This window comes from Prionailurus viverrinus, chromosome C1 (genome assembly GCF_022837055.1).
Source record: "Prionailurus viverrinus isolate Anna chromosome C1, UM_Priviv_1.0, whole genome shotgun sequence".
Lineage (NCBI taxonomy): Eukaryota > Metazoa > Chordata > Mammalia > Carnivora > Felidae > Prionailurus > Prionailurus viverrinus.
Window position 1 is genome coordinate 113080325 of NC_062568.1, and position 27938 is coordinate 113108262.

Consider the following 27938-nt stretch of genomic DNA (forward strand, 5'->3'; position numbering starts at 1 on the left):
TGGAAGATTGTGATGGCAAAGTTAGGACTTTGGGGCAAGTCCTCTGGGGCAAGGCTCACTGTCCACCAAGGAGCTGCACGGGAGTGTTTCACTTCAGTAGATTTACCATCATCCAAGTGTGGCTGTTTGAGCTCCAGCATGAGCCTCGCCAATGCCTCTGAGCTAATTGGACTCAGGGGCACTGATTTGTGCTCTGGTTTCATTTTAAATTAACAATCTTAAAATTTCCAATAAGCTCTCAACACTGGCAGGGATTTCTACCATATTTCTTCAGTCAGCCTGACCTCCCAGTTTCTGACACGACTCATGTTACGGTCTCTGTTCAAAACCTCTTCCCTCGTACCTGCCTGTGCTCGGCCAGTAACCGTGCCTCACCCTTCACCTGAAAAAACGGAAACGTTCCCTCAGCACCATCGAGACCTCTCGCTCTCTTGAACCCACACTCAGCCAACCCCCTTCTTGCTCTTATTAAACTGAGAAGTTGCCTCTCTTCCTATGAAAGGAAGTTGGCATGTTCTTTTGATCTTTTCCCACCTTACCTCCTCGAGGACTTTAGCCTCCCCCATATCTGCAGTGTCTCCCTCTCTACTGGGTCGTTCCATCAGATTGCAAACACATCTCCTGACTTGGCATAGATACATACACACCTGGACCTCATACTCTCCTGCCGCTCACTTACCCACTAACATCTCAAGAACTCTCACCCAGGGCATTTCGTGTCTTCCATTCAGTTCATCACTATGTATATGTGACCCACATCCAAACATGTGACTCCAGCCATATCTCTCTTCTCAGAGGAGAATGTGTGTATTTGCCTGCCTCCTGACATTTCGGGGCATCTCAAAGTTAACGTGATTTTCTGAAAAGTTTGCTTACCTCCAGTAAAAGCCATTTCTTGCTCCAACGTCTCTATCATCTAAGTCCCTATTAGGTCTTTTCTAGACCATCGCTAGAGACTCCCTTCCTAGACTTCCTGTTCCCTATCTTGACGAATCGTAGTACTTCTCTGCTTGAAACTCTCTGTGGTCTTCCCGTTGCATTTTTAATAAAATACGAACTTGTCAACCCCACCTGTGGCATCCACTTTGCCTTTTTCTTGCTTATCATGTGGAAGACTCCTCATCTTTCAGGTCTTCATTCAAATGTCACCTCCTCAGAAAGGTCCTCCGTCACCCACTTAAAGGTTTCCCCAACTGCGTGCCTATGACTACATTGGGTTTTATCCTTCATAAAAGTCATGGAACTTTGTTGTTATATTTTCACCTATTTTTGTATGTGCTTTTTTCCTCTTTCTACCCCAGTAGACTAGGAGCTCAAGGGGACAAGCCCCGCCATATTTTATGCACCAGTTTATATCTGGTGCAGAATGAAATGCTGGGGCTTTTCAGACCTCTGCACTTTACCTTGTGCATTCCTGTCTGCCTCCACCCAAGGCTAGTAGTGATCTACAGCCTTTCCTGATGCTCCCCTCTGCTGCTGAGGAGGGGGAGTTTCCCTACCAGTAGAGCTATAGGACCCAGGCCTGCATGGAGAATCCATAGGTACCTCTGACGCTTCTTCTGGCTGCCAAAGCTACACTGTTCTCTGGAACCCTCGACATCCAGAAGACACATGGAGTAGAGAAATGCTTCTCTCCACTTCTGTGTTACATTCTGTTAGCCGGACGCCGAAACAACATATCTTCTGTCTCTAATGTTTTAGAATGGAGTTTTTCAAATTTGATTTCATAACCTCAGGAAAATACAGAGCCCAGATGCTGCTACAATAATTTTCTTTTGTTTCCAATTGCGTTGATTATGGGAAAAACAAGCAATAGAAGCATATTCTGGATCTTCCGTATGGCCACCTTATGACCCAGAGAGAGTCATAAGAGAGACAGAGAGAGACAGAACGCAAACAGGGGAGGGGCAGAGAGAGAGGGAGACACAGAATCCGAAGCAGGCTCCCAGCTCTGAACTGTCAGCACGGAGCCCGACTTGGGGCGCGAACCCACGGACAGCGAGATCATGACCTGAGCCGAAGCCGGATGCTTAACCAACTGAGACGCTAGGCACCCCGTGTTTTGTTTTATTTTTAATGAGCAAACAACCTCTCTCTAAGACTCGCACAGAGACTCCCCAGGGTTAGGCTGCAAGATAAACCTAAGATACTGCCATCATGAGGTACTCTGAATCCCCCACTCACCTTACCCCCGACAACTGTGGTAGTTTATATGCCCATGCTTGACTCTCCCTTAGGATGAATTCTCTTCTAGAAGACCACTTGTGTAAACAGTCTCCTGGCACCCACCCCTCAGTCCTCATAGGATATGTGCCTTATCCCAACCTAGGCCCAACCTGGGATTGCTACTATCCTGCTTGAAGAATGAATACATGAAAAGTAAATGAGTAAACAAGCAATTGAATGAAATAAACCCAACCGTAGAAAAGCCATTGCTTGCACACTATATGATTTGGAGAAAAAGTATTCTCTTTTTCCAGGTAATAGAAGATCGTTTCAAGATAGAAAAGGATAAAGGGAAAGCAAAATCTCCCAAGGAGAAGAAGTCCTCAAGTGCCAAGGTTGCCAAAGGGAAGGGAAAGGATCCTCCTGAGGTGAACACAGCAGTGAAGAAGACCACACAGCTAAAACGGAGAGGGGAAGACGATGACGCTAGACCTTACATTGGTCGGTGACATGCCCTTCTGTGGGCTACCTTTCCCTTCCTGCCTTCCAATCTACAAATTAGCTTGAGAAATCATTCCAATAATGATGCTTAATCTTTCACTCTTTATGAAACCACAAATCACATACTACCCATGATACCCTAATCGAAAAATATTGCTCTGTAGCAGTTCATTTGTGTTTTCAGCAAATATTTATTTAGCTCAGGTCTTGTTGCTGTGGGCAACATTGTCATAATGCGAAGAGGAAGTCACGAGCTGAGTGTGCTACCACCAAATAGCTTCCTACCTTGTTGGGGGCATTTTAAAAAGTCAGACATAATTATGAGACAAACTAGAAAGTGACTGGGCTAACAAACTAGAAAGTGTTGTAATGAGTGAAATACGGTGGCAATAAAATCAGACCAGTGAATTTGGGACTCACACAGAGCACACAGTTTCCTGACCTGACCTCAGCTTCTCCTGCTATTAGTTTCTCTTAGGGCAACTAGAATTTCCTTTCATTTTTGATTATTGATATAAAGCTGGTTTGACCCGTGCAGCCTATGAGTAATTCATTGCCACCATCACTTGAACCCAGATGGAGCTTCCTGTTATTATTTGCATTGCATTCAAACGAGGTGGCAGGCCTTTACATCCTTTATCAATTTGCCTCTCCTGGCGTATCTCTGCTCTAAATCCACTAGACCTAGAAGCTATGATATTATGGATTCGGTAGATAATATCAACACTGATTCGTTTAGTGATAGGAGAAAAATTATTGCTTAAAAACGAAAAGTTTGTGCATGCTGCATTATTTGTAAATTTATCTTCACAGGCTATTGTGGGATTTAATGTTTTCACATACCATCTGGCATGAATATTAAAGTACAACAATTATTTTTACCCCTCAGAATCTCACAGTCAAGGATAAACTCATATTTTAACATTAATAAAAACAGTGTAATGAGGGCTAAGCAGAGGAGGGACATTTAGGAAGGTGCACAACGTATATTTTAAAAATTTAGTGCAATAAGTATATAATTGCTATGTAACCCATACTCAGCATTCACACCTATTGACATAAATACACAGAATACTTTGGTAGGGGGCATGTCCATATTCGATATTTCCCTCTCCTGTAAACACCTCTACTTATAAAATACCACAAAGCTGCAGCCACTCGTAATTCAGGAGTAAAGCCAGATGTTGCTCAAAAGAGGTTGAACCCCCCCCCAAATTACAGCCCACAGCCTAAACCTTTTCTTTTTACAAAAACCCGAGCACACATTTTCCATGACCACAGGCCCCACGTATGTTTGTCCTTCTATTATGACTCTATCTCATTTACAAAAGTGATTTAATATTTTGTAAAATGGCCACAGCCTTTTCACTGGAAGGGTAATAATGAAAACCAGTCAACATGACTGCATTCCGGCCAACTGGACTGTTTTTGGCAAGCCGGAGGTATTATAAACGCATGCATAATGTATGTAGCCATTGAACTGGCTGAGTGCAACCTGTTCTCTTTTAAAAATGACGGCTGCTCTTTTTTTATGGTATTTTGAACAGACGATGAGCCAGATGATGGTGCCCAACATTACATTATAGTCGTGGGCTTCAACAATCCTCAGCTATTAGCGATTATGACTGAGCTTGGCATTCCCATAAGCAGCGTGATTAAAATATCTTCAGAGAATTATGAGCCTCTGCAGACACACCTGGCAACAGTTAGCCAGCAGCAGGAAGTTCTTCTTCAGCCAGAAGGTATGCAGTCTGCTACACAACCCGCTGAATCTTTCAGTATCACCCACTGTCTGTAAAGTACAAATAGATTTTTCTGTCCAAAAAAATAGTCATGCAATAATACATTCATTGTTAAACCCTTTTAAGGCTCTGATTCGCTGTTTATGCTGCTTGCCCTAGGCAGGTGCTGTAAATTTTACGAATTAAGATTGTATTCTCTTTATACCCCTGTGTAGCCACAGAGAACACGGACTGTGGGTCGGAAGACTTGGTTATCTGACTACCTTTCTCAGGGACAGTTCATCTAGAACTTTCACCTGAAGTGTGGGCTAGAAAAGATCGACTGTAGCTAATGGGTTCTTCCAGAAGCCACAGGCACGACATGGCCCACAGGAGGTCATAGCTTTGGATTCTTGGTGTGTTTTGCTTCTGGCTTATTGTGATAAATCAGAGAGGGCACTCTATCTTCCAAGCCTTAGACTATGAAGCTATAGAGTGAAGGCCCTACCACACTGCCATTCACACATTTGGAGTCACGGGATCTTCATCCAAGGGAGTCGTGCCAGAATGCCGCTGTGGGAAGGGAACTGAAAGTCACTGGACCCTTTAGCGATAGAACAGGGATTCTGTGTAAGCCTGCGTGACCTGAAAGTCCAAGAGTTTCTGCCACCTTCTGTTGCTTTTATTGTTATTTACTAATAATACCATTTGCACAGCATTTTGTAATCTGTATAGGGATTACAGATTATATTATATATTATATATGTTGTATAACCACATCCCAATTTCTAGAACACTATGTTTTGAAATTCTGCTGTTCCACATGAGAAATTTCTACCACTGATGATAATAAGAGTCACCATTTACTGGGCAGATGCCTCGGGACGGGGCTCAGTGCTAAGGGCTTTAAGTGCATCGATTTCTATAGTTGCTACAACCACCCTCAGAAGTGTGTTTTATTATGGCCGGTCCCCAACTCACAATGGTTGGACTTAACAAATTTTCAACTTTACAATGGTGTGAAAGAGATTTGCATTCAGAAGAAACCTTACCTCGAAGTTGGAATTTTGATTTTTTTTCCTGGGCTAACAACATGATGTATGATCCTCTTTTGTGATTCTGGATGGTGGCAGCTCCCGGTCATCCACATAATCACGAGGGAAAACTACCGATACGCCGACGATCATTCTGTCCCACACAGTCATTCTGTTTCTCACTTTCAGTACAGTATTCGATAAATTACGTGAGATTTGCAACACTCTATTACAAAATAGGCTTTGTGTTAGATGATGTTGCCCAACTGTAGGGCTAATGTAAGTGTTCTGAGCATGTTTAAGGTAGGCCAAGCTAAGCTATGATGTGTATTATATGCACTTTCAAATTTTCAATGTATGATGTGTTTATTGGGATACAACCCCATCCTCATCATATGTCAAGTAGGATCTGTATTTCCATTTTACCAAAAGGACTCTCAGCCTTGCGGCAGCTATTAAGGAAAAGAGGTGAGATTCAAACCCAGATACTCCTGTCTGAAAGCATAGTTGTAACATTAAATAACTTATTATTGAAGCCAGTGAGAAAATGTCCCATAAGTCTGTAGCCTATCTACAAAAAAAAAAAAATTAATATATAGAAATAGAATCACAGAAAAATAGACTTTATAGTAGAATAACATCTTAGTAGCAGAACCCATTTAGTTATAGGTGTAATAAACATAAATATTATAGGCAAAATTTCGTGTGTAACTTTATGGGAATCGGTCATTATTTTACAGTCAGAGCACAAATGCTCAGAGAAGGCTCTAGCTATTTGAATGTGACCAAAAGTTACCTGAAGCATCAATCATTGACATGGTCTATTTTTAGCCATGTGGGAGGAAGAATTGGATCGCCAGCTTTTCTAACCCATTATGAAACAAACACACTAAGATGGTCAAACAGTGATTTGGCAGAAAAACTGCTCCTACACAGATGAGCTCTAAGGGTGATGGATATCTCGAGCATATTTAGCTCTACAAATGTGTGACCTTACCATAAGGTTTCTGGGCCTCAAGTGTCAAATGAAGGGGTGGGATGAGCTCGGGTTTAATATCAATTTCAGAAGTGAAATCCTCTGATTTCATAACTCTATAATCCAAGTCCAAAAGCTTCTCAAAATTATGTTTGTTTATTTGCCTTTTCTGATACCGCACAGACACCTTTCAATGCTTGTCACCCACCATGTCCACTTAAAGTGGGAAAAAATTCAACATTCTCATCTTGTTGTGTTAACATGTTGCTATGATTAGACATAAAGGCTGAAAACCTGAAGAAAGAGAATGCCATAAAAGAACTTGACATTTTCTGGAAATACCTGGAACCAATCCTGAATAATGAGAAACCTGAAACAAATCTCTTTGATGTTGCTCGACTGGAGTACGTGGTCAAGGCAGATGACTTTCCTTCTGACTGGGCAGACAGCGAGATGATGGTTAGTACACGCATTAGTGAGAGTGAATGGTTCGGCCATGTGGTAGTGTGGTTCCATTCATCACATCCACTCATTCCACCGACATTCACTGTGAATTGACTATGCACATGGCTTTGGGATAGACTCCACGGAATGTCCAGTGATGGTTGTAGCCTGGGTCTTTAGCTTTTAGTATATGGATTAATGGCAAAGAATAAGATGGAGACAGAGATGAAGGAAGGTAATTCTTCTATTTGGTGGCATGTGGCTTTGTCTCGTACTTTTAACAGTGTTCTTGGCAGTGGAATTTCAATATATGGTGTGTTAATTGTGAAAATGGTAAATTTTACAGTTTTTTTCAAATTACATTATCTTCCTTTTTTTCATATGTCAGTTCCAAACATTGCTCTTCTAGGCCCTTAATTTTATTGCCAAAAGTGAATTTTCAATATATTTGGCCAACAGGGTCTATCCTAATGGGATAACTTGGACCCACCCCAACAATTAACAAGTATTTTCCGAGAGCATTTACTGGCCCCTGCTACTGAGGATCTTGCAGAGGCATGACCAAAACCATGAAACAGAGAAGCAGTGTTCAAGTGCTCAGCTAGGTGAAATATACTCTAAGTTTCTGATTAATTTAGAAAAAGAAGAAATGGGGTGTATCAAAAAGTAATAGCAAAGGCTAGATACACGACGGTTTTTTTTAAAAAAAAGAAGGTTGAGTGACTACTTCTCACGGATGTTGTGGAAGATATCCAAGCATCCCTATCACAGAAAACTTCTCCAGTCTCTTTCTGGCTGACCCCCTGTTCCCACAAACAGGGGCCCAGAAGTGCTGAATTCCCTGCAGGGTGATATATTTCAGCATCAAGGGAGCTGAATTCCTAGGGAAAGCAGAGTCCTGGGGAGTGATCACACCAAGTGAGTGCTCTAAAGGGAGCTGGGCAAAGCAGGATACAGGGGGTCCATGGGTGTCTGTGCACAGTGAGTATGGATAGCTAAAAAAAAGAAAACTGTATAAAAGGAGAGTAATATTGAAGCCTGGAACAGTTTCCGAGTCAAAGGATAGGCTGCCCATGGTCATGGGTTGGAGCATAAATATCTCTCACTGTGAGAGTCCCTGACTGTAGTGTCTTGACATGGATGTGCACATGGTAAGAAAAAACACTGAGGAGGGAGGCCCACATCTGCACTTTGAAGGGTGGACAAGATTGGAATAAGTAACAATGCGTAGATCAGCTTGAGTGATTAAGACTGTAAACATAAAGCAGGAAATGTCATAATTGTAGAAACAGAACACAGAAGTCTGAGACTTTGCCAATTGTAAGAATAAATATTAGCCCTGACCTATATATGGAGATGAAGCTGACCTTAGAGAGAATCTGTGGCTGAAGGCAGAGTTGTTCTAAGCAAAACTGGTTGCTACGAACTCCCTTGGCGTGGCCTCCTTCCACCCCTTCATCTAGACATCTCCATCTTTCATGTTTTGTCTTTCACTTTTCTGCCTCCTAAACCTGAGTTCAGAAAAGAATCCACTGCCCTCTGTCCTGTACTGTTTCATGCCAAATTTGGTCAATATGCTTCTCTACCCTGGAGATGTTGGCATTCCAAGTAATGTAATACTATGATCATTCCCTCCTATTTTATGGGAATTCTGGATTATACCCAACAAGTATGAGATATGTTTGGGGAAGAAGCTATGTCTCTAGATATCCATGAAACCCCACCTCAAAGCCAGCTTCCTACTCTCTTTCTCCAATAGACCTTTTCTTCTCCTAAGAACATAAAATCTATGCCTAACAAAAACCCACATCTACAAATTTATGTTGGAGAAATAATCTTCCTGTCATCTGGGCCACATCCTGGTTGCATAACCTCTCAAGAACTTGCATACATTTTTGGTTCAATCAGGTGTAGGAGATATAATTCCTGAGCCATAATTCAGAGGAGGCAGTAAAAAGCATCTTCCAAGGCAGCCTCAGACCACTTGTCTTTCACTCTTGCTCTAGTTAGGGCTTTCTTCTTTGTGATTTCCTCACCCTCCAGGCATAGACTGAGAAGAGCTGAAATGTACTGAACCCAAGGTAGAGTACATTCCATTGATCTTCAGCACATAGATGTAAACACCAAGGCACCTAATCACAGCTTCAAAAGACCCAGAACCCTGCTTCCTCCTCCAGTGTCAACAATTTTCTGTTCATTAGAAGATTTTAATCCCTCCATTTTTAAAGAAAATGAACAGACTATTTTACTTCTTTAAAACATAGAGTAGGATAATTTAAATGGCAATTAAAGTTCAGAAATTTTTATGTTAAAAAAATAGTATCATCTCAGTTGAAATACTAGAACATTCCTGACCTCAGAACTAGAACGTTAACACCGAGGATGTCTAGTCAGGCCTTGAAAGGAACAGTCAGGAATGAAAATATTCGGTTGTCTAGGGAGCCACTTATGGCTAGGGTGCCCAGCTGGACACACTGATCTCCTATCAATCAGTTTGCAAGTATTTATTGAATATCTTCTTCATGCCAGAGCTGTGGTCTGGGTCCAATTGCAGTAGTTTTTTTAGAGTCCAAACATGCCTTTATAAGGTACCATTTGTACTGGCTGAATGACCCAGTATTGAGGATGATAGAGAAAGAGAGCCTTGAAAATGGTTTGGTAATGGACTTGGGTTCAAAAAGAAAGGTTTCATATCGAAGGACAATGTTCACATTAAAGTTTGGATCACCTGAGAAACCCAAGAGTAATAAATCTACTTCTCATAGAAATAGACTAAATACATGGTATGGACACATGATGTCACACACTCAGCTATATGTGTAAGTTGGTAATGGCCTCATATCCAAAGCAGAAGCCAGCCAACGAGTCTTCTTCCTCTCTGGAAGAAGGAAAGCATTAGTACCTTTGTCTGCAAACAAGTCGGCTATATTTCTGCTGAACCAAGGTAACGAAAGCTTTACATCAAATAAATGCCCATCAAGAAGTGCTAACTGCTCACGTAAGACATCTGCAACATCTCAAGTTAAGACCTGGGTTGCTGACATAATTTTCTGGCTTTTAGCATGCGATTTGCTGTTTTATTTAAAAATGAATTAGCTAGTTAAGGTAAGGGATCATCAGGCAGAAGTCTTACCATATTTCTTATAAACACAAGCAAAAACTGTGTTTCTGTGCCAGAATTTAGGCAAAGAGTAGCATGTTGAAGCTTAACTGAAGAATGTTCAGTCATACAGTAGGCATGTGAATCCCAGACTGGCAACTCTGCCTTGAAGATGGGCAGAACTCAGCACTTCTCTGGACTCCCGCCAGACTGTGATTCCCTAGCCCCCCAAGGAGTTATCTCATTCTACCTTACCTCTGTAACTCAGAGCTAAGATGAGCCCACTTAATTCTTCTTTGTTTTCAGGTAGGCACACCTAGTGATAACAGTGCTTTTCCAGTTCTAGAAATGAAAGCCCAGGTAATAGGGGTATCTGATCTACTACTTGCTTGCTTTCTAAATAACAAAACTTATGGGTATTATATACAGAAACTGTGGACTATCTATTTCTTAGGGTTTTTTCCCCCTGATGGTAGCACAGAACAGATATTGAAGTTACCTATCCAATATGGTGTTTTAGAAACTGAGACATCAGAGAATGCGCCATGTCACAGAAACTGATGAACAGGGTGTTTTTCACTTAGTTGAAGCATTAATTAGATTCTTACGGTATTAGACATAAGGCCCTCCAAAGGGAACATTCCACATTATGGTGAACAAGATGGACAAGAAGGGTTCAACAAATAAAGACTCACTCACCATGGCTGGTATTCAGTGGTTTGGGGATGTGCTTGGTTTAGTTGTTAAGAGAGAAACAAACCATACATCGATTCCAACAACATAAAGCTAATAATTAACTATCATTAATTCTCTCACCTGTAGCTGGAATTGGGTACTGAAATTTTTGAAAATGTTGCCTGTTTGATGTATGACACCCTGGATTGGAAGAGGCAACACCAACACTATTTGGAAAGCATGCAGCTTATAAATATTCCACAAGTGGTTAGTGAGAAACCTCTCTTGGAAACCATGTCAGTTACTGAGGTAGGCACATCCTGGAATGTCTTCAGCGGGCTGAATGATGAACTGAACAACTTAATTGCCACATTTGTAAAACGTATGAAGGAAAAATTGCATAAATACTTGTAGGAAGGAAATACGGCCTTCTGGGATTTAAGAGGTAAGAGTGGGAACAAGGAGAGCTCCCCAAACACAGTCTAAAGGACACCTATGTGGTCAGGACTTTATGAAGCTCCCTAACTACCAGCACTCACTTTTAGCCCCTGGCACAATAATTAACACCTGAAACAAAGAGGGATATTGATAAGTTAATCACATTGTTTATTTAGCACCTAAAATAATGACCAAGACTCATCCCCTGTCCTCCTCATTGAGGTTGACTTTTAAGGAGGATGGCAGTCACGTTAACAGTGGTTTCAACAGAGCATGATGAGTGCTGTGAGAACAGCTCGGGCTGCAGTAGAAACACTAAAACATGGCACCCAATCTGATCTTGAGAGGAGCAGCAAGGGGAGAGGGAGGATTCGGGAAAGCCTCACCCAGCAGGGTAAGTGATGTGGGTGAAGGCTGCGTGTGAACTGTCTACAGGAAAGCCTGATGGGGGAAGGGACAGAAAGGTATTCTCAAGAAAGGGGCAAAGATGTACACACATATAGGGCCAAAGGAAAGAAGTATTAGCTCACAAGCCAGGACCACAGGGTAGGTCACAAGCCAGGACCACCATACTACCTGGTAGGTGCTCCCAGGTAGTATGTGCAAAATGGAGAACACGAACTCCTACTAAAGAGACAGGAGGAGGTTGCCCTCTGGTGCTGAGTTAGAGAGTTTGGGTTGTACCCTGAAGGTTATGGGGGACCACTGACGGAGTTTAAAAGGGAGGGTGGAATGATTCTGAGTCACCCAGGGACCAGTGCCCTGTCTCCCCATCCCTTTCCTGGCAATTGCTCATTGGGCTCTGTTAGGGAAAATTGAAAAATGTCCATTAACCATTAACTTCTTCCCTCCCTCAGACAAAACCCTTTCATTTGATCCTAATATTAGCCAATGGTTATGTGGTGTGAACGTAAATATACAATCTCAGAATCCCGTCAGACCCCATCACGCCAGCATTTGACGAAAGAATCTCTCAGCTGGATACCTCAGTCATTTCTTTTGACTACTTCTTTTAGGCTCCACAACCTGTTGCTCCAACCCCTGGCAAGAAGAAAGCACAGTATGAGGAACCCCAAGCCCCACCATCAGGCATGTATGAAACCTGAAAACCAACATTGTGAGCTGGGGCTTTAAGGAATACTGACTAGCCTCCATATTGCCTTCAGACATCCCTCCACCTAAACATCCTGCATTTATTAGTGCATGGTCATAGTTTGAATTTATGGATCAAATTTTGATGGAAGAAATGGAGAACACATCTTAAGCGAGGAATGACATATTGTATATTTTACAGAAGCTTTCGTCTTCACAACTGAAGTAGACATGAGATATTACAATGACTTGCTGAATCCAATTCCAGAAGAATTCATTTCTGTGCCCCTGATACTGCACTGTATGCTGGAACAGGTAGGTGGATAGACGCCGAGGCTTTTTTCCCAGGTGGGTCACCTTGTCAGTCACTTCAACTCTCTTTGTTTGGGGTTTTAACTATTTTAAAACTACACACATAATACCTGAGTGCATTCTCCTTTATAAAGATTAGAACATTTTAGATAAAACTAAAGTTTGCTTTGACCATCTGTTTTAATATCCTTTCTTTTGCAATATTCTGGAACAATTTATATAACATTCCCTGAAGTTTCAGCAGACATGGCCTTGAAACTATCTGTGTCTTCTGTCACCTTTAAATTTATTTTTAAATTTACATCCAAGTTAGTTAGCGTATAGTGCAATAATGATTTCAGGAATAGGTTCCAGTGACTCATCCCCTATGTATAACACCCAGTGCTCATCCCGACAAGTGTCTTCCTTAATGCCCCTTACCCATTTAGCCCATCCCCTCACTCACAACCCCTCCAACAACCCAAAGTTTGTTCTCTGTATTTAAGAGTCTCTTATGTTTTATCTCCCTCCCTGTTTTATATTATTTTTGCTTCCCTTCTCTTATGTTCACCTGTTTTGTATCTTAAATTCCACATATGAACGAAGTCATATTATATTTGTCTTTCTCGGACTGACCAGTTTCGCCTAGCATAATACCCTCCAGTTCCATCCACATAATTGCAAATGGCAAGATTTCATTCTTTTTGATTGCAGAGTAATACTCCATTGCATATATATGTATATATATATATATATATATATATATATACACCCCACATCTTTATCCATTCATCCATCGATGGACATTTGGGCTCTTTCCATACTTTGGCTATTGTCGATAGCACTGCTATAAACATTAGGGTGCATCTGCTGCTTTGAAATAGCACACCTGTATCCCTTGGGTAAATACCTAGTAGTGCAGTTGCTGGGTTGTAGGGTAGTTTTATTTCTAACTCTTTGAGGAACCTCCATACTGTTTTCCAGAGTAGCTGCACCAGTTTGCATTCCCATCTGCAGTGCAAAAGGGATTCTCTTTCTCCACATCCTTGCCAATATCTGTTGTTGCCCGAGTTGTTAATTTTAGCCATTCTGACTGGTGTGAGGTGGTATCTCATTGTGTTTTTTTTAATGTTTATTTATTTTTGAGAGAGAGACAGAGCATGAGCTGGGGAGGGGCAGAGAGAGAGGGAGACACAGAATCTAAAGCAGGATGAAATCATGACCTGAGCTGAAGTCAGACACTTAACCAACTGAGCCACCCAGGCGCCCCTCATTGTGGTTTTAATTTGTATTTCCCAGATGATGAGTGATGTTGAGCATTTTTTTTTTCATGTATCTGTTAGCCATATGGATGTCTTCTTTGGAAAAGTGTCTGTTCATGTCTTTTTCCCATTTCTTCACTGGATTATTTGTTTTTTGGGTGTTGAGTTTGATAAGTTCTTTATAGATTTTGGATACTAACCCTTTATCTGATATGTCATTTACAAATATCTTCTCCCATTCTGTTGGTTGCCTTCAAGTTTTGCTGATCGTTTCCTTTACTGTGCAGAAGGTTTTTATCTTGATGAGGCCCCAATAGTTCATTTTTACTTTTGTTTCCCTTGCCTCCAGAGACATGTTGAGTAAGAAGTTGCTGCGGCCAAGGACAAAGGGGTGTTTGCCTGCCTCTAGGATTTTTCTGGCTTCCTATCTTACATTTAGATCTTTCATCCATTTTGAGTTTATTTCCTGTGTATGGTATAAGAAAGTGGTCCAGGTTCACTTTTCTGCATGTCACTGTCCAGTTTTCCCAGCACAATTTGCTGAAGAGACTGTCTTTATTCATTTGGATATTCTTTCCTGCTTTGTCAAAGATTAGTTGGCCATACGTTTGTGGCTCCACTTCTGGGTTCTCTATTGTGCCCCGTTGATCTAAGAGTCTGTTTTTTTTTGTGCCAGAACCATACTGTCTTGATGATTACAGCTTTGTAGTGCATCTTGAAGTCCAGGATTCTGATGCCTCCAGCTTTGGCTTTCTTTTTCAGGATTGCTTTGACTATTTGGGGTCTTTTCTGGTTCCATACAAATTTTAGGATTTTCCAACTCTGTAAAGAATGCTGGTGTTGTTGTGATTGGGATAGCATTGAATATGTAGATTGCTTTGGGTAGTATTGACATTTTAACAATATTTGTTCTTCCAATCCGTGAGCATGGAATATTTCTCCATTTTTTTGTTTGTCTTCTTTAATTTCTTTCATAAGCTTTCTATAGTTTTCTGTGAATAGATTTTTCAACTCTTTGGTTAAGTTTATTCCTAGATATTTTATGGGTTTGGCTGCAATTGTGAATGGGATAGCTTCCTTGACTTCTCTTTTTGTTGCTTCATAATTGGTGTATAGAAATGCAACTGATTTCTCTGCATTGGTTTTATATCCTGCAACTTTGCTGAATTCATGGATCAGTTCTAGCAGTTTTTTGGTGGAATCTTTTGGGTTTTCCCTATAGAATTTCATGTCATCTGCAAAGAGTGTAAGTTTGACCTTGCTGATTTGGATGCTTTTATTCCTTTGGTTGCTGACGCTAGGACTTCCAATACTATGTTGGATAACAGTGGTGAAAGTGGACATCCCTGTGGTGCTCCCGACCTTAGGGGGAAAGCTCTCAGTTTTTCCCCATTGAAGATGATTTAGCAGTGGGTCTTTCATATATGGCTTTTATGATCTTGGGGTATGATCCTTCTATCCCTACTTTCTTGAGGGTTTTTATCAAGAAAGGATGCTGTATTTTGTCAAATGCTTTCTCTGCATCTATTGAGAGGATCATGTGGTTCTTGTCCTTTCTTTTATTGATGTGATGTCTCACATTGATTGTTTTGTGGATATTGATCCAGCCCTGCATCCCGGGTATAAATCCCACTTGGTCATGGTGACTAATTATTTTAATGTATTGTTGGCTAGTATCTTGTTGAGGATTTTTGCATCCACGTTCATCAGGGAAATTGGTCTATAGTTCTCCTATTTAGTGGGGTCGTTGTCTGGTTTTGGAATCAAGGTAATGCTGGCTTCATAGAATGAGTTTGGAAGTTCTCCTTCCATTTCTATTTTTTGTAACAACTTCAAAAGAATAGGTGTTAACTCTTCTTTAAATGTTTGGTAGAGTTCCCCTGGAAAGCCCGCCGGCACTGGACTCTTGTTTTTGGGAGATTGTTGATTACTAATTCAATTTCTTTACTGGTTATGGGTCTGTACAAATTTTCTATTTCTTCTTGTTTCAGTTTTGGTGGTTTACATGTTTCTAGGAATTTTTCCATTTCTTCCAGATTGCCCAATTTATTGACATATAATTGCTCATAATATTCTCTTATTATTGTTTGTATTTCTGCAGTGTTGGTTGTGATCTCTCCTCTTTCATTCTCGATTTTATTTATTTGGGTCCTTTCCTTTTTCTTTTTGATCATACTGGCTAGGGTTTATCAATTTTGTTAATTCTTTCAAAGAACCAGCTCCTGTTTTCCTTGATCTGTTATACTGTTTGTTTTGTTTTAATTTCGATAGCATTGATTTCTGCTCTAATCTTTATTATTTCCTGTCTTCTGATAGTTTTGGGTTTTATTTGCTGTTCTTTTTCCAGCTCTTTAAGGTGTAAGGTTATGTTGTGTATCTGAGACCTTTCTTCCTTCTTTAGGAAGGCCTGGATTGCTATATACTTCCCTCTTATGACCACCTTTGCTGCATCCAGAAATTTTGGGCTGTGGTGTTATCATTTTCATCGGTTTCCATGTACTTTTTAATTTCCTCTTTGATTTCTTGCTTAGCCCATTCATTCTTTAGTAGGATGTTCTTTAGTCTTCAAGTATTTGTTGTCTTTCCCAATTTTTTCTTGTGGTTGATTTCAAGTTTTGTAGCGTTGTGGTCTGAAAATATGCACAGTATGATCTCAGTCTTCTTGTACTTTTTGAAGGCTGATTTGTGTCCCAGTATTTGATCTATTCTGGGGAAAGTTCCATGTGCACTTAAGAAGAATGTGTATTCTGCTGCTTTAAGATGAAATGTTCTGAATACATCTGTTAAGTCCATCCAATGCAGTGTGTCGTTCAAAGTCATTGTTTCCTTGTTGATTTTCTGTTTAGATGATCTGTCCCTTGACATAAGTGGGGTGTTGAAGTCCCCTACTATTATGGTATTATTATCAATGAGTTTCTATATGTTTGTGATTAATTGATTTATATATTTGGGTGTTTAACATTGGGGGCATAAATGTTTACAATTATAAGGTCTTCTTGATGGATATACCCCTTAATTATGACATAATGCCCTTCGTCACCTCTTGTTATAGTCTTTATTTTAAAATCTAGATTGTCTGATATAAGTATGGCTACTCTGGCTTTCTTTTGATGACCATTAGCATGATAGATGGTTCCCCATCCCTTACTTTCAATTTGGAGTTGTCTTTAGGTCTAAAACGGATCTCTTGTAAACAGCGTACAGATGGATCTTGTTTTCTTATCCATTCTGTTACCCTATGTCTTTTGATTGGAGCATTTAGTCCATTGACGTTTAGAGTGAACACTGAAATATATGAATTTATTGCTATTGTGTTGCCTGTAGAGTTTCTGGTGGTGTTCTCTGGTCCTTTCTACTCTTTGTTGCTGTTGGTCTTTTCTCCCTGAGTGACCCTTAAAATTTCTTGCAGGGCTGGTTTAGTGGTCACAAACTCCTTTAGTTTTTGTTTGTCTCAGAAACTTTTTATCTTTCCTTCTATTTTGAATGAAGCTGTGCTGGATAAAGAATTCTTGGATGCATATCTTTCCAATTCAGCACACTGAATATATCCTGCCATCCCTCTGGCCTGCCAAGGTTAAGGACTTTTTTTCTCTTGTTGCTTTCATGATTCTTTCCTTGTCTGTGTATTTTGTGAATTTGACTATGATATGCCTTGTTGATGGTTGGTTTTTGTTTTTGTTGAATGGGAGTTGAATGGGAGTTCTCTTCTACTCTTTTTTTCTTTCCTTCATCTTCTGGGACCCCTATTATTCAGATGTTATTCATTTTTAATGAGTCACTGAGTTCTCTAATTCTTTTGTTGTGCTCTTTTGACTTAGCTTCCCTCTTTTTTTTTTTCTGATTCATTATTCTCCATAAGTTTGTCCTCTGTATCGCTGACTCACTGCTCTGTTTCATCCATCCTTGCTGCCATGGCATCCATTTGAGATTGCATCTCAGTTATAGCATTTTTAATTTCGTCCTGACTAGATTTTCCTTTTTTTTTTAATCTCTGCAAAAAGAGATTCTATGTTTTTTTCAACCCCAGCTAGTATTCTTATTATCATGATTCTAAATTCTGGTTCAGACATCTTGCTTGTATCTGTGTTGATTAAGTCCCTGGCTGTCATTTCTTCCTATTCTTTATTTTGGGGTGAATACTTTTATTTTGTCATTTTGGAGGAGAAAAGTATTAATAATTTTATTAAATTATTTTTAACATTTAAAGAATTAATTTATTTTATTGAAAATTAAAAATTAAAAAATTAAAAACAAAAAATCAAATAAAGGATGCTAGATCCTAGGTGTGTTTTGGTCTGGTTGTTGAAAGAAGCTTGATAGAATAGAGAAAAAAAAAAAGAAAGAAAAGAAAAGGGAAAAAAAAATGTTTGAAAATTTTATAAAATGAATACAATAAAACAGATAAAATGAAATGATGAAAGTAATTACAATTTTAAAAATATTATAAAAAATAAAATATATAGTAGAAAAAAATTAAAGAAAAATCTTTTATAAAAACGGAAAATAAAAATAATTTTTTCTCTTTCTATATTCAAGAATAAGAAAAGAAAAAGAAAAAATTTGAATAGATGGACCAGCGAACAGAATGAAATACAATTGAAGTTACATCCATGTTCCCCCAGAAGTCAAACTATGAAGCACTTTATAACCCATAAACTTAGCAGGCAGAGAGACTTGTGGTGTTTCTCCAGAGGGTAGTTGGCACAGTTGGACAGGGCTTGGTGTAACAGCTCAATTCTCCACTAGATGGCGCTGCTTAGCTTAATGGGGTGGATCATTATGGATGAGTACGCCTGTATGTGCATGTACAGGAGAGGTGAAAATGGCGTCACCCAACTACCTAGTCTCTGGTATCAGAATTATGTGCTCTCGCCCACTGGCAATCAAGCACCCCTGCTTTGTCTTTGGCTTCCGTCCACTCCCTGCTTCTACACCATCTGCAACCAAGCAATCAGCCTGCCAGGTAGCATCTCCCTCCCAAGTTTTATCTCAGATGCAGCTGTGTTTCCAAACCCCTCACTTCTGAGGGCCCTATGGCTTTGACCTACTCCACCCCTCTGGAGGAGGGTCTCCCCAAGCAATGGCCAGGTGCCAGCCATCCCCAGGAACGTTCCTGCGACCGCACTGCTGTAGATGCCCAGAGACTGCCACTGGGTGCCAGCCCGACCCAGAAGAAGTTCACATGATTGTGTAGCACCAGCGTTTCAGGGATTATGGTAAATCACAACACACATCTGGCCCCAGGCTTCACTGCCCCTTAATGTCCTTGTTCCAACATCAGCAAACATGGCTATTCTCCAGGGTCCACTGGAACCTTTGCCACACTGCCTCTACCAAATGTCCTCCCAGAAGGGGACCCACCTCTCCCCATGTGGCCCAAGGACCCCTGGGACCTTGCTGTCTTCTCCTGGGGATTTGCCCTTCCCACCAGAGTACTGCCAGGTATGGAGCTGAGGAATTTCAGACTCTGGGATCCCCTGTTTATAGAGTCCTAATGGTATTGAAACCCTTTCCTTTCTCCTTTCTCCCTTTCTTGTTAAGTCCCTTATGGGTGTTTCCACTCTTTCTCTTTCTCTCCAGCTGCTTTAGGGGGGAATGCTTTTCCTATACTCTCCCCCTGTCTGCTCTTCTCTCCACAAGCAAAAACAGCTCCTTACCCTCCGCAGCTTCTCTCTCCCCCAGTTCACCTCTCTGCGCTGCATACATGCCTAGTTCTCTGGTTCAGGTTATGCAGATTGTTTTGTAAATCCTCAGATTAGTTTTCTAGTTGTGCAAGATGATTTGGTATAGATCTAGCTTCTGTTCAGGGAAGAGAGAAGCAAAAACCTTCCATGCTGCTCTGCCATCTTGTCCCCTCCCTCCTGTGTCTAGTGTTATTTTTTTTTTAATTTTTTTTCAACGTTTATTTATTTTTGGGACAGAGAGAGACAGAGCATGAACGGGGGAGGGGCAGAGAGAGAGGGAGACACAGAATCGGAAACAGGCTCCAGGCTCCGAGCCATCAGCCCAGAGCCTGACGCGGGGCTCGAACTCCCGGACCGCGAGATCGTGACCTGGCTGAAGTCGGACGCCCAACCGACTGCGCCACCCAGGCGCCCCTCTAGTGTTATTTTAATGAATGAGAAAGGGGAGGTAGACAGGAGGTTAATGGTCTTTGTCTTTAAAATTTCTTTTATACTTGTAGGTTTAATCAGGTTTTTCTCTTTTTCAGGCCAATTTTGATCATTAGTGTTTTTTAATAAACGTCCCCATTTTATTTGCGTTTTTAATATCACATAAAGTTCTTTGTTCACTTACACACATTTTAAAGTTTCCTTTGCATCTGGTTATGTTCCTTTTCTATGACTGATGTTATTTATTTTACTCTTCTGTTTTCTTGATCATGGTTGTCAGTGGTATATCTATTGTATTGGTCTTTTCAAAGTACTAGCATTTTGTTTCATTGACAACTTTCATTTTACTTTTTGTTTAATTAATTTCTTCATTTATCTTTATTATTTCCTTCTTTCTACTTTCTTCATTTTGTATTTCATTTGAATTGAAAGCTTATTTCATTTATTTTCAGGCTCTTTGCTTTACTTAAAGCTACACATTTCCTTTGAGTATTTCTTTGGCTGTATCTTGATGCTTTCAATCTATTCAGTTCTAAATCTTTTATTTTGCATTGTTTACTGTCAGTTCCGAATTTTATTGTGTTATGGGCCGTAAAGATGGTCTGCATCTTAAAAAATGTTTTTTAATTTCCTGAACTTCCTGTGTGACCTGATATATGTGGTCAATTCTTGTGAGTTTTCTAGATGTATTTGAAAAGAGTTGTTATAAATTAACTCATTTAATCCTTAGAACAACCTCATGAAGCAGAAACTATTTTTGTTCCCCATTTTACAGGTAAGGAAACTGAGGCATAAAAAGGTTAAGTAACTTGTCCAGTGGTCAGTGTCAGAAATTGCTTTTAAACCCAGTCAATCTGAGTGGAAAAGTATTTTGATGGCTTCGCTTTTTGTCTTCTTTCTTCTAATGTTGTTTATAAATCTGATGTCAATCAGATACGTTTTCTTTGTAGGTAATCTGTTTTTTCTTTCTGGCAGCTATTAGAGTTTTCTCTTTATAATTCATAACACAAGGTATGTCCAGGTATGGCTTTGTTTGTTTTATTGTTCTCACTAATGCTCTAAAGGAGTATAATCTGGTTTCCCATTACATTCTGAATAATATAAAAAATTCCTTACACTGGCCCATAAAGCCCTAAAAACATGGTTCTGGCCTGATCTGTCATCTCATCTCCTGCCCCCACCCCCACCACACACCCCCCTCATCATCCACATAGGCTTTCTGGGCTTTCGTCAAATACACTATTTAATTCCACCTTAGCTTTTTACTCCAACTCCTCTTCCTAGAAAGTTTTTGACCCTCATGACTGCAAAAGGGTGGATATTCCTGTCATTCACTCCCCAGTGGAAATGACATTCCATAGTCTTTCTCCCACCACCTGATCTAAAGGAATCCCCTGACAACACAGGGTGCTTGTTACCACATCACTTTGTTTAATCCTCTTATCAACAACTGCTCTTCTTAAAATAACTTACCTGCTTTGTGTCTTACCTACCTCCCCTCACTAGAATGTAAGCTCCATGCAAGCAGGGACCTAACTCTAATCTTGTTCACCGCCATATGCCCAGCACACAATAACCACATCTAACCCACAGCAGACACTGAATATGTATTTGCTGAATTAAATCTATCCTCGGGGTATCTAGGTGGCTGAGTTGGTTGAGCATCTGACTCTGGATTTCGGCTCAGGTCATGATCATTGTGAGATGGAGCCCTGTGTCAGCCTCTGCACCGATGGCATGGATCCTGCTTGGGATTCTCTGTCTCCCTCTCTCTGCCCCTCCCCCACCTCAAAAGTAAATAAAACATTTAATAAATAAATACATATATCCTCAAATATTATTTTTTCTATCAGTTTATCCATTTATTAGATGGATGTTGGAACTTCTGGTTTTTCCTCCTTGTCTTTTAAATTTTCTATAAATTTTATCTTCTTGGGAAATTCCAGCTTCACTTCCAACTAATTCATTCTTAAGTGGAGTCCAGTCTGCTATTGAAGTTTTTTCTCGAGGGTAAATGTTTTTAATTTATAAATTCTCCAATTTCTTTTTACAACTGCTTGTTATTGTCCTTAGTGCATGGATGTAACATATCCCTATACCCTTCTGAATATTCAAATGTTTATTTTAAAGTCCTTCTCAGATTCCATCATCTGTTACCTCCAAGATACATTTTATGTATGTTGACTGCTTAGATAAGCACACTCACAGTTGCCTTTCATTACCCCATTATGTTTCTGGAACACCAGTAGTTTTATTATATTAATTAATTTGTAAAAGCTGAAAAGCCCTCTAGAGCTTGCAGTGTCATCATTTTATTTATCTTAGTCTTTCTTATTTTATTCAACTCAATCCAAAGCAAAAAATATGTATTAACCACCTGCTATATTTCAGGCACCAGCAGATGACCTCAGTTCCTCACACAGGAAGGCACCCAATCATAATACAGATAATACATAATACAGAAAAAAATACTTAATAATGGGATGGCAAAAAGGTGAAATATAAGAGGAATGGGATAGAATTTTCCAAGACAGAATATTAGAGGTTGACATTTCAGAGGTAGAATGGTTTTGAGTGGTCTTTTGTGATTGGAGTGGGTCCAAGAGACAATCGAAGGTAGAAAGTGGAGACATGAGTGGCTCTTTTGAAAGTAAGGAGTTGACAAAAGGTGATGGATATGAGGCTATTTTGTTATCCATCTATAGCAGTGGTTTTCAGCAGCGGCTGATTTTGCCTCCTAGGGGACATTTGTCTGGAGATATTTGGGTTATCACCATTACAGGCGATGCTACTGGCATCGAATGGGTACAGGCCAGGGATACGGCTAAACATTCTCCATTGCACAAAACAGAACCCACAACAAGTAACTGTCTAATTCAAATGTCTCAATTTCCAAGGTAGAGAAACTGTATAAAAGGATGTGAAATCACAGAGGATGATTGCAGGATTTAAGGTGACACGAAAAGTTGTAATTTAGGTGCCTACCTTGATTACATTTCAACTCCTTTTGTTTACCATGTAAAATTGAACAGGCCATTTAATCTTTCTAGACCTCAGTTTCCCCATATAAAGGAGACTATTACCCTTGACTGATCTCACCATCTGTCATTATCTTGAAGAAGGAATGAGGACTTGATTTGAACCCAGTTCTTCCCACTCAGTGGCCTTGGGCTTGCACCAGTCACTAACTTCACTCACCCTAGCTCTTCCTCTGTAAAATGAAGAAAATACCTACTCCACAATGTTGCTGTGGTGCTTAAATGAGATAATGGCTGAGAAGCTGCCCCGTACAGTGCTTGGCATATCATAGGCACTCAATAAATACTTCTCGAACCCAAAGGGTATGTGAGCAGTTTTGTGTGCTTTAAGAGAAAGAGCAAATCATTAAGAAACAAAAAAATTCTTATATGGTTATTTTGACTCCTGCCATAGTAAATTTTCCTATTTACCATTTACGTTTCATGGTATCTATTTTAATACATACATTAAAATTACATCTACTTTTGTGCCTGGATTATAAACACTTTCCCTTTTGTTTTGGTAACCACTGGTAGTTACATTGCCACTTTGTGTCATCACTGTACTTTACTGGTAGGAACCGCCTTGTTTTTACTGTACCCGTAAACCGAATCCTCCCACCTGTTCATTTTAACAGGTTGTGGCAACTGAAGAAGACCTTGTCCCACCCAGTCTGGTGCAGCCACCTCCCAGAACAGATGGGTTGGACCACAGAATCGCCGCTCATATTGTGTCCATCCTGCCCTCTCTCTGTCTCACGGAGAGGGAGCAAAAGGTCAGACGGCATGAGATATCCAAAGAGTTTGCATGCTTTGAAAAAGTACAGATTCTCTTTTTAAGTCAATGTATTTCAATTTGAATAGAATCTCCATGAAATATTCTTATCCGAAGAAGAACATGAAAGCAGAGCAGTGCCCAAAGGCCCTCTCCTATTGAACTATCATGATGCACATGCCCACAAGAAGTACGCACTGAAGGTAATAAAACTGGATTACCCAGAGGAGAAGGGATGCAAGAAAGCCCATTTGTAATTATTCAGTTGAAGAAATTGCAGTTAGTTTTACCAGTGCTAATTAAAAGTAACATTCAAAGAGCTTGCAAAGTGAGACCTCTGAAAATAGAGACACATAAAGGAGCGAAGAAAACTTGCCTAATTATAAGGGTCCAATTAGCCATTTAATTGATTGTGAGTACACTGGGGCACCTGGATGGCCTAGTCGGTTAAGTGTCCGACTTCAGCTCAGGTCATGATCTTGCAGTTCATGAGTTTGAGCCCTGCATCAGGCTCTGCACTGACAGTGCAGAGCCTGCGTGGGATTCTCTCTCTCTCTCTCTCTCTCTCTCTCTCTCTCTCTCTGCCCCTGCCCCACTTGCATTCTGTCTCTCTCTCAAATATGTAAACGTTTTAAAAAATTGATTTGAGTACACCAAATTCGCATTGAAACCTTCTAGTTACTGGCTTTAAATATCTTACTAATGTGAAAAACTAGTGAAGGCCAAAGAAGAATCCCAGAAGGGAGAGATGAATGCATATGAGACTTTGGCAGTTTGTCACAGCGAGTGAAGAATCCATCATTTCTGTGCACCAGGAACCTCTGGCAAAGTGAGAACGAGCTTTTTTGACCTTCAGCAAAATACCAACACTTTGTCTTCCCCAATTACCATTGATTTCCCCTGTTCCCAAATAATGAGAGCAAAGGTATCAGGTTTTGCCTTCTCCATATGCATAAGGCACTTGACAGCTTACTCTAATGTCTGCTGTCATGTTGCGCTTTTTCATCAGGACCAAAAGAATTTTGACCCAGTTCAAATTGAGCAGGAGATGCAGTCCAAGTTGCCACTGTGGGAATTCCTTAAATTCCCTCTGCCCCCACCATGGAACAGCACTAAGCGTCTAGCTACAATTCATGAGCTCATGCACTTCTGTACAAATGGTGAGTACGTTCTTTGTCTTAGCTTGAACTCATTCATTTATGGTCATATGTGCTTCTTAAGATTACACTCCTATTTGCAAAAAGTATTTTGATTACTTAAAGACCTTTCAGAGACTGAGGTGGGTATTTTGATTTTCTTACCTTGGATAATGTCATTAGCGATAGCGTGATAGCTGTGATGCATAACATTCTTCAATTTGATACACTGGGTTTTCTTTCCATCGTGTTTCCATGACAAGAATAATCTGCTCCTTTCTTCCTTCTCCCCGCTCGCCACCCCGTGTCCCCCTCCTTGGCATCATTGGAGAAGACATGGTGATCTCTATCTGAGGTTAAAGCACTGAGTAGGGAGCCCCCTGGCGGTGTGGTGCTGAGAGTGTGTCCATTCAGGTTCACTTCCTCTCGCAAGGGGAGGGGCCATTTTATGCTCTTGGAGGTAATTTGGAGAATCTAAAATCAGCTTCTCATTGCAGAGTTCACTGAGATTTGAGATACAATCATTTCCTTAAAAATCTTTATTTCCACTTGAGGCAATCTGCAGATAGATTCCTACTTATAAGAAGGAATATGAGGGGCTCCTGGATGGCTCAGTCAGTTGAGTGTCCGACTTTGGCTCAGGTCATGATCTCACAGCTTGTGAGTTTGAACCCCGCGTCGGGCTCTGTGCTGACAGCTCGGAGCCTGGAGCCTGCTTCGGATTCTGTGTCTCCCTCTCCCTCTGCCCCAACCCACTCACATTCTGTTTCTGTCTCTCTCAAAACTAAATAAACATTAAAAAATATTAAAAAAAAAAAAGAAAAAGGAATATGAAATGGCATAGACACCTTTATTGGACAAGAAAGCATTTGACCCAGAGAAGAGAAAAAGCACCTCAGTTTCTCCCCTTAAGCAAATCATGAAATATTTTCATCTCGATTTCTTCTTTAACTTTTAAGTAAGCCTAATAACAGAGAAAAAACCAAAATCTTTTCAATACTGTCATGCCGTCTCCTCATGGAAAAGCAGGGAATAGCCTGCTGGCCTGGGTGTGTGGAGACCGTTGTTGACATAACCACTCTCTTCCTGATGTTCCTGAGAACATCTGTCCTTTGCCTGTGTGCTGCCACACCTCACCTCCTCTTCTGCCTCCATTCTCTCTCTACCTTGTCCTACACGGCAGCGTAGAATTCTTGTGTCTGTTGCCACCATTGCAACTTCACACACATCCCACTTATGGGTTTCATCCCAAACCCTTGCTTCTCCTCTTCTCTTCCCTCCTTCAGCATTTCATACTTACCAGATCCAAAACCGAACTCTTGACTCCCCAAAATTTCTCCCTTCACAGTCTTCTTTGTTTCACTAAATGGCAACTATTTTCTTCCACAACCTTGCAAGTCATTTCTGATTCCTCTTTTTTTCTTATGCCCCACAACCAATCCCACCGCATCCCTCAGTGATGCCAGCCCAGTCCACCATCGCCTCTCGCTTGGGCTATTTCAATAGTTTTCCAGTTGGTCTACAGCCTTTCACCTTTTTACCTAGCCTTTGCTTCATGCAATAACTGGAATCATCCTTCTAAAACGTTAGTCAGACCATGTGCCTCTTTAACTCAAAATTCTCTAGTGGCCACCCGTGTCACTCAAAGTACAATCTAGACTCTTCTGCCATCCATATTTTGAGTTCATCACCTGTCAAGCTCTCACTGTTCCACTCCATTATATCTGCGTTGGCCTCACTGTGATTCCTTGAACATGTTGGTCACCCCACTGCCTCAGGGTCTTTGCACTTACTCTTTCTCCTGCGTCTGTCACTTTTTCTCCCAGATAGATATTCACAGAACTTGCTCTCCCACTTCTCTGACTACCTTACATATATATATATATATATATATATATATATATATATATATAAAGCCCCTCCCCAATTGCTGTCACTTTTTATCCCCTCACCTGGCTTTATCCTTCTTATCATCTCTGATATGGTATACACTTCTCTGTTTACCCTGTTTCCAGTCACCAAAATGGATACTCCATAAGACCAGGAGTTCACTGCTTAGTTTACTGCTGTGGTCACAGCTTTTACTATACTCCTTGCCCACTAATATGTGCTCAAAAGATATTTGCAAAATGAATGAATGAGCAAACCTTCCTCAGTTCTGTAACTTTTCCCCCTTCCCTGTTTCTCTTCTGAATTTCCTCATGATTTCTCCAAAAACACATGCCCTTAGTTCTATTGGAGAAAAAGCAGAGGTTACCCCAGAATCATTGATCTGCCACTATCATTTTACTTTTCCTCATTGCATCCCATGATTATTTGCTAATACCTACCTCATACCTCTCTAGTTTGAACTTCTAAAGTGCAAGAACCAAATCTTTTCTTTGAATCTGAGGCATCTATGACAAAGCCTAATACTTAGAAAACAAAACGAGTGAGCAGGTAAGTGAGTGAGTAAGTGGATGGATGAAATAAATACTGTAAGAGAATAAAAGCACAAATGGAGGGGCGCTTGGGTGGCTAGTCGGTTGAGCTTCCGACTTCGGCTCAGGTCATGATCTCACAGTCTGTGAGTTCAAGCCTCGCATCGGGCTCTGTACTGATGGCTCAGAGCCTGGAGCCTGCTTCCGATTCTGTGTCTCCCTCTCTCTCTGCCCCTTCCCTGCTCATGCTCTGTCTCTTTCTGTCTCAAAAATAAATAAAAACATTAAGAAAAAAATTTTTTAAAAAAGCACAAACGGATAGGGCCAATTGAAAGCTGATAACCTTTGAAGTGCAATTATTATTTTCACCCACCAGTTCAAGTGGCTGAAAAGAGGCCTTTTCTGAGCCCTAAGGGTCAGTAAAACCTACTGAATGTAACAGTTAGATACAAGTGAGTAGTTTGTTTCAAATTATAACAGTGGCAAAGGTGCTTTTGCTTACAAACCATAAGTTTTAAACATATTCAATCAATATGGTACCCTGGAGAATCCGTGTGAATTAATACTAATACACCTAATACTGATTAAGCTATGAAGCAGTTTGTGAACATTATCCTGATAGATTATACCTTGATTGTGCAGCTTTCTTATTATTAGGCATCTATTGACATTTGTTGCAGAACTGTGAAGCCCATGTTTAAAGTCAGGTCAACACCCATCATGATATGACTGCCTTGTCATTGCGGTGGACAGACCCTCTGGGCGCCCCTCTGTCAG

General features: G+C 40.5%; 1 protein-coding gene across 2 annotated transcripts in view; it reads left to right on the forward strand.

Annotated features, from left to right (window-relative positions):
• Nucleotides 1–27938, forward strand: part of SPAG17 (sperm associated antigen 17) — a 235344-nt gene that overhangs the window by 74466 nt on the left and 132940 nt on the right. For both annotated transcript variants that reach the window (XM_047871565.1, XM_047871566.1), the window contains exons 5-13: nt 2481–2667; nt 4215–4409; nt 6676–6857; nt 10765–10926; nt 12072–12144; nt 12350–12462; nt 23469–23606; nt 23695–23808; nt 24615–24765. In XM_047871565.1, coding sequence (XP_047727521.1) covers nt 2481–2667; nt 4215–4409; nt 6676–6857; nt 10765–10926; nt 12072–12144; nt 12350–12462; nt 23469–23606; nt 23695–23808; nt 24615–24765 — 1315 coding nt within the window. The remainder of the gene's footprint in view (nt 1–2480; nt 2668–4214; nt 4410–6675; nt 6858–10764; nt 10927–12071; nt 12145–12349; nt 12463–23468; nt 23607–23694; nt 23809–24614; nt 24766–27938) is intronic.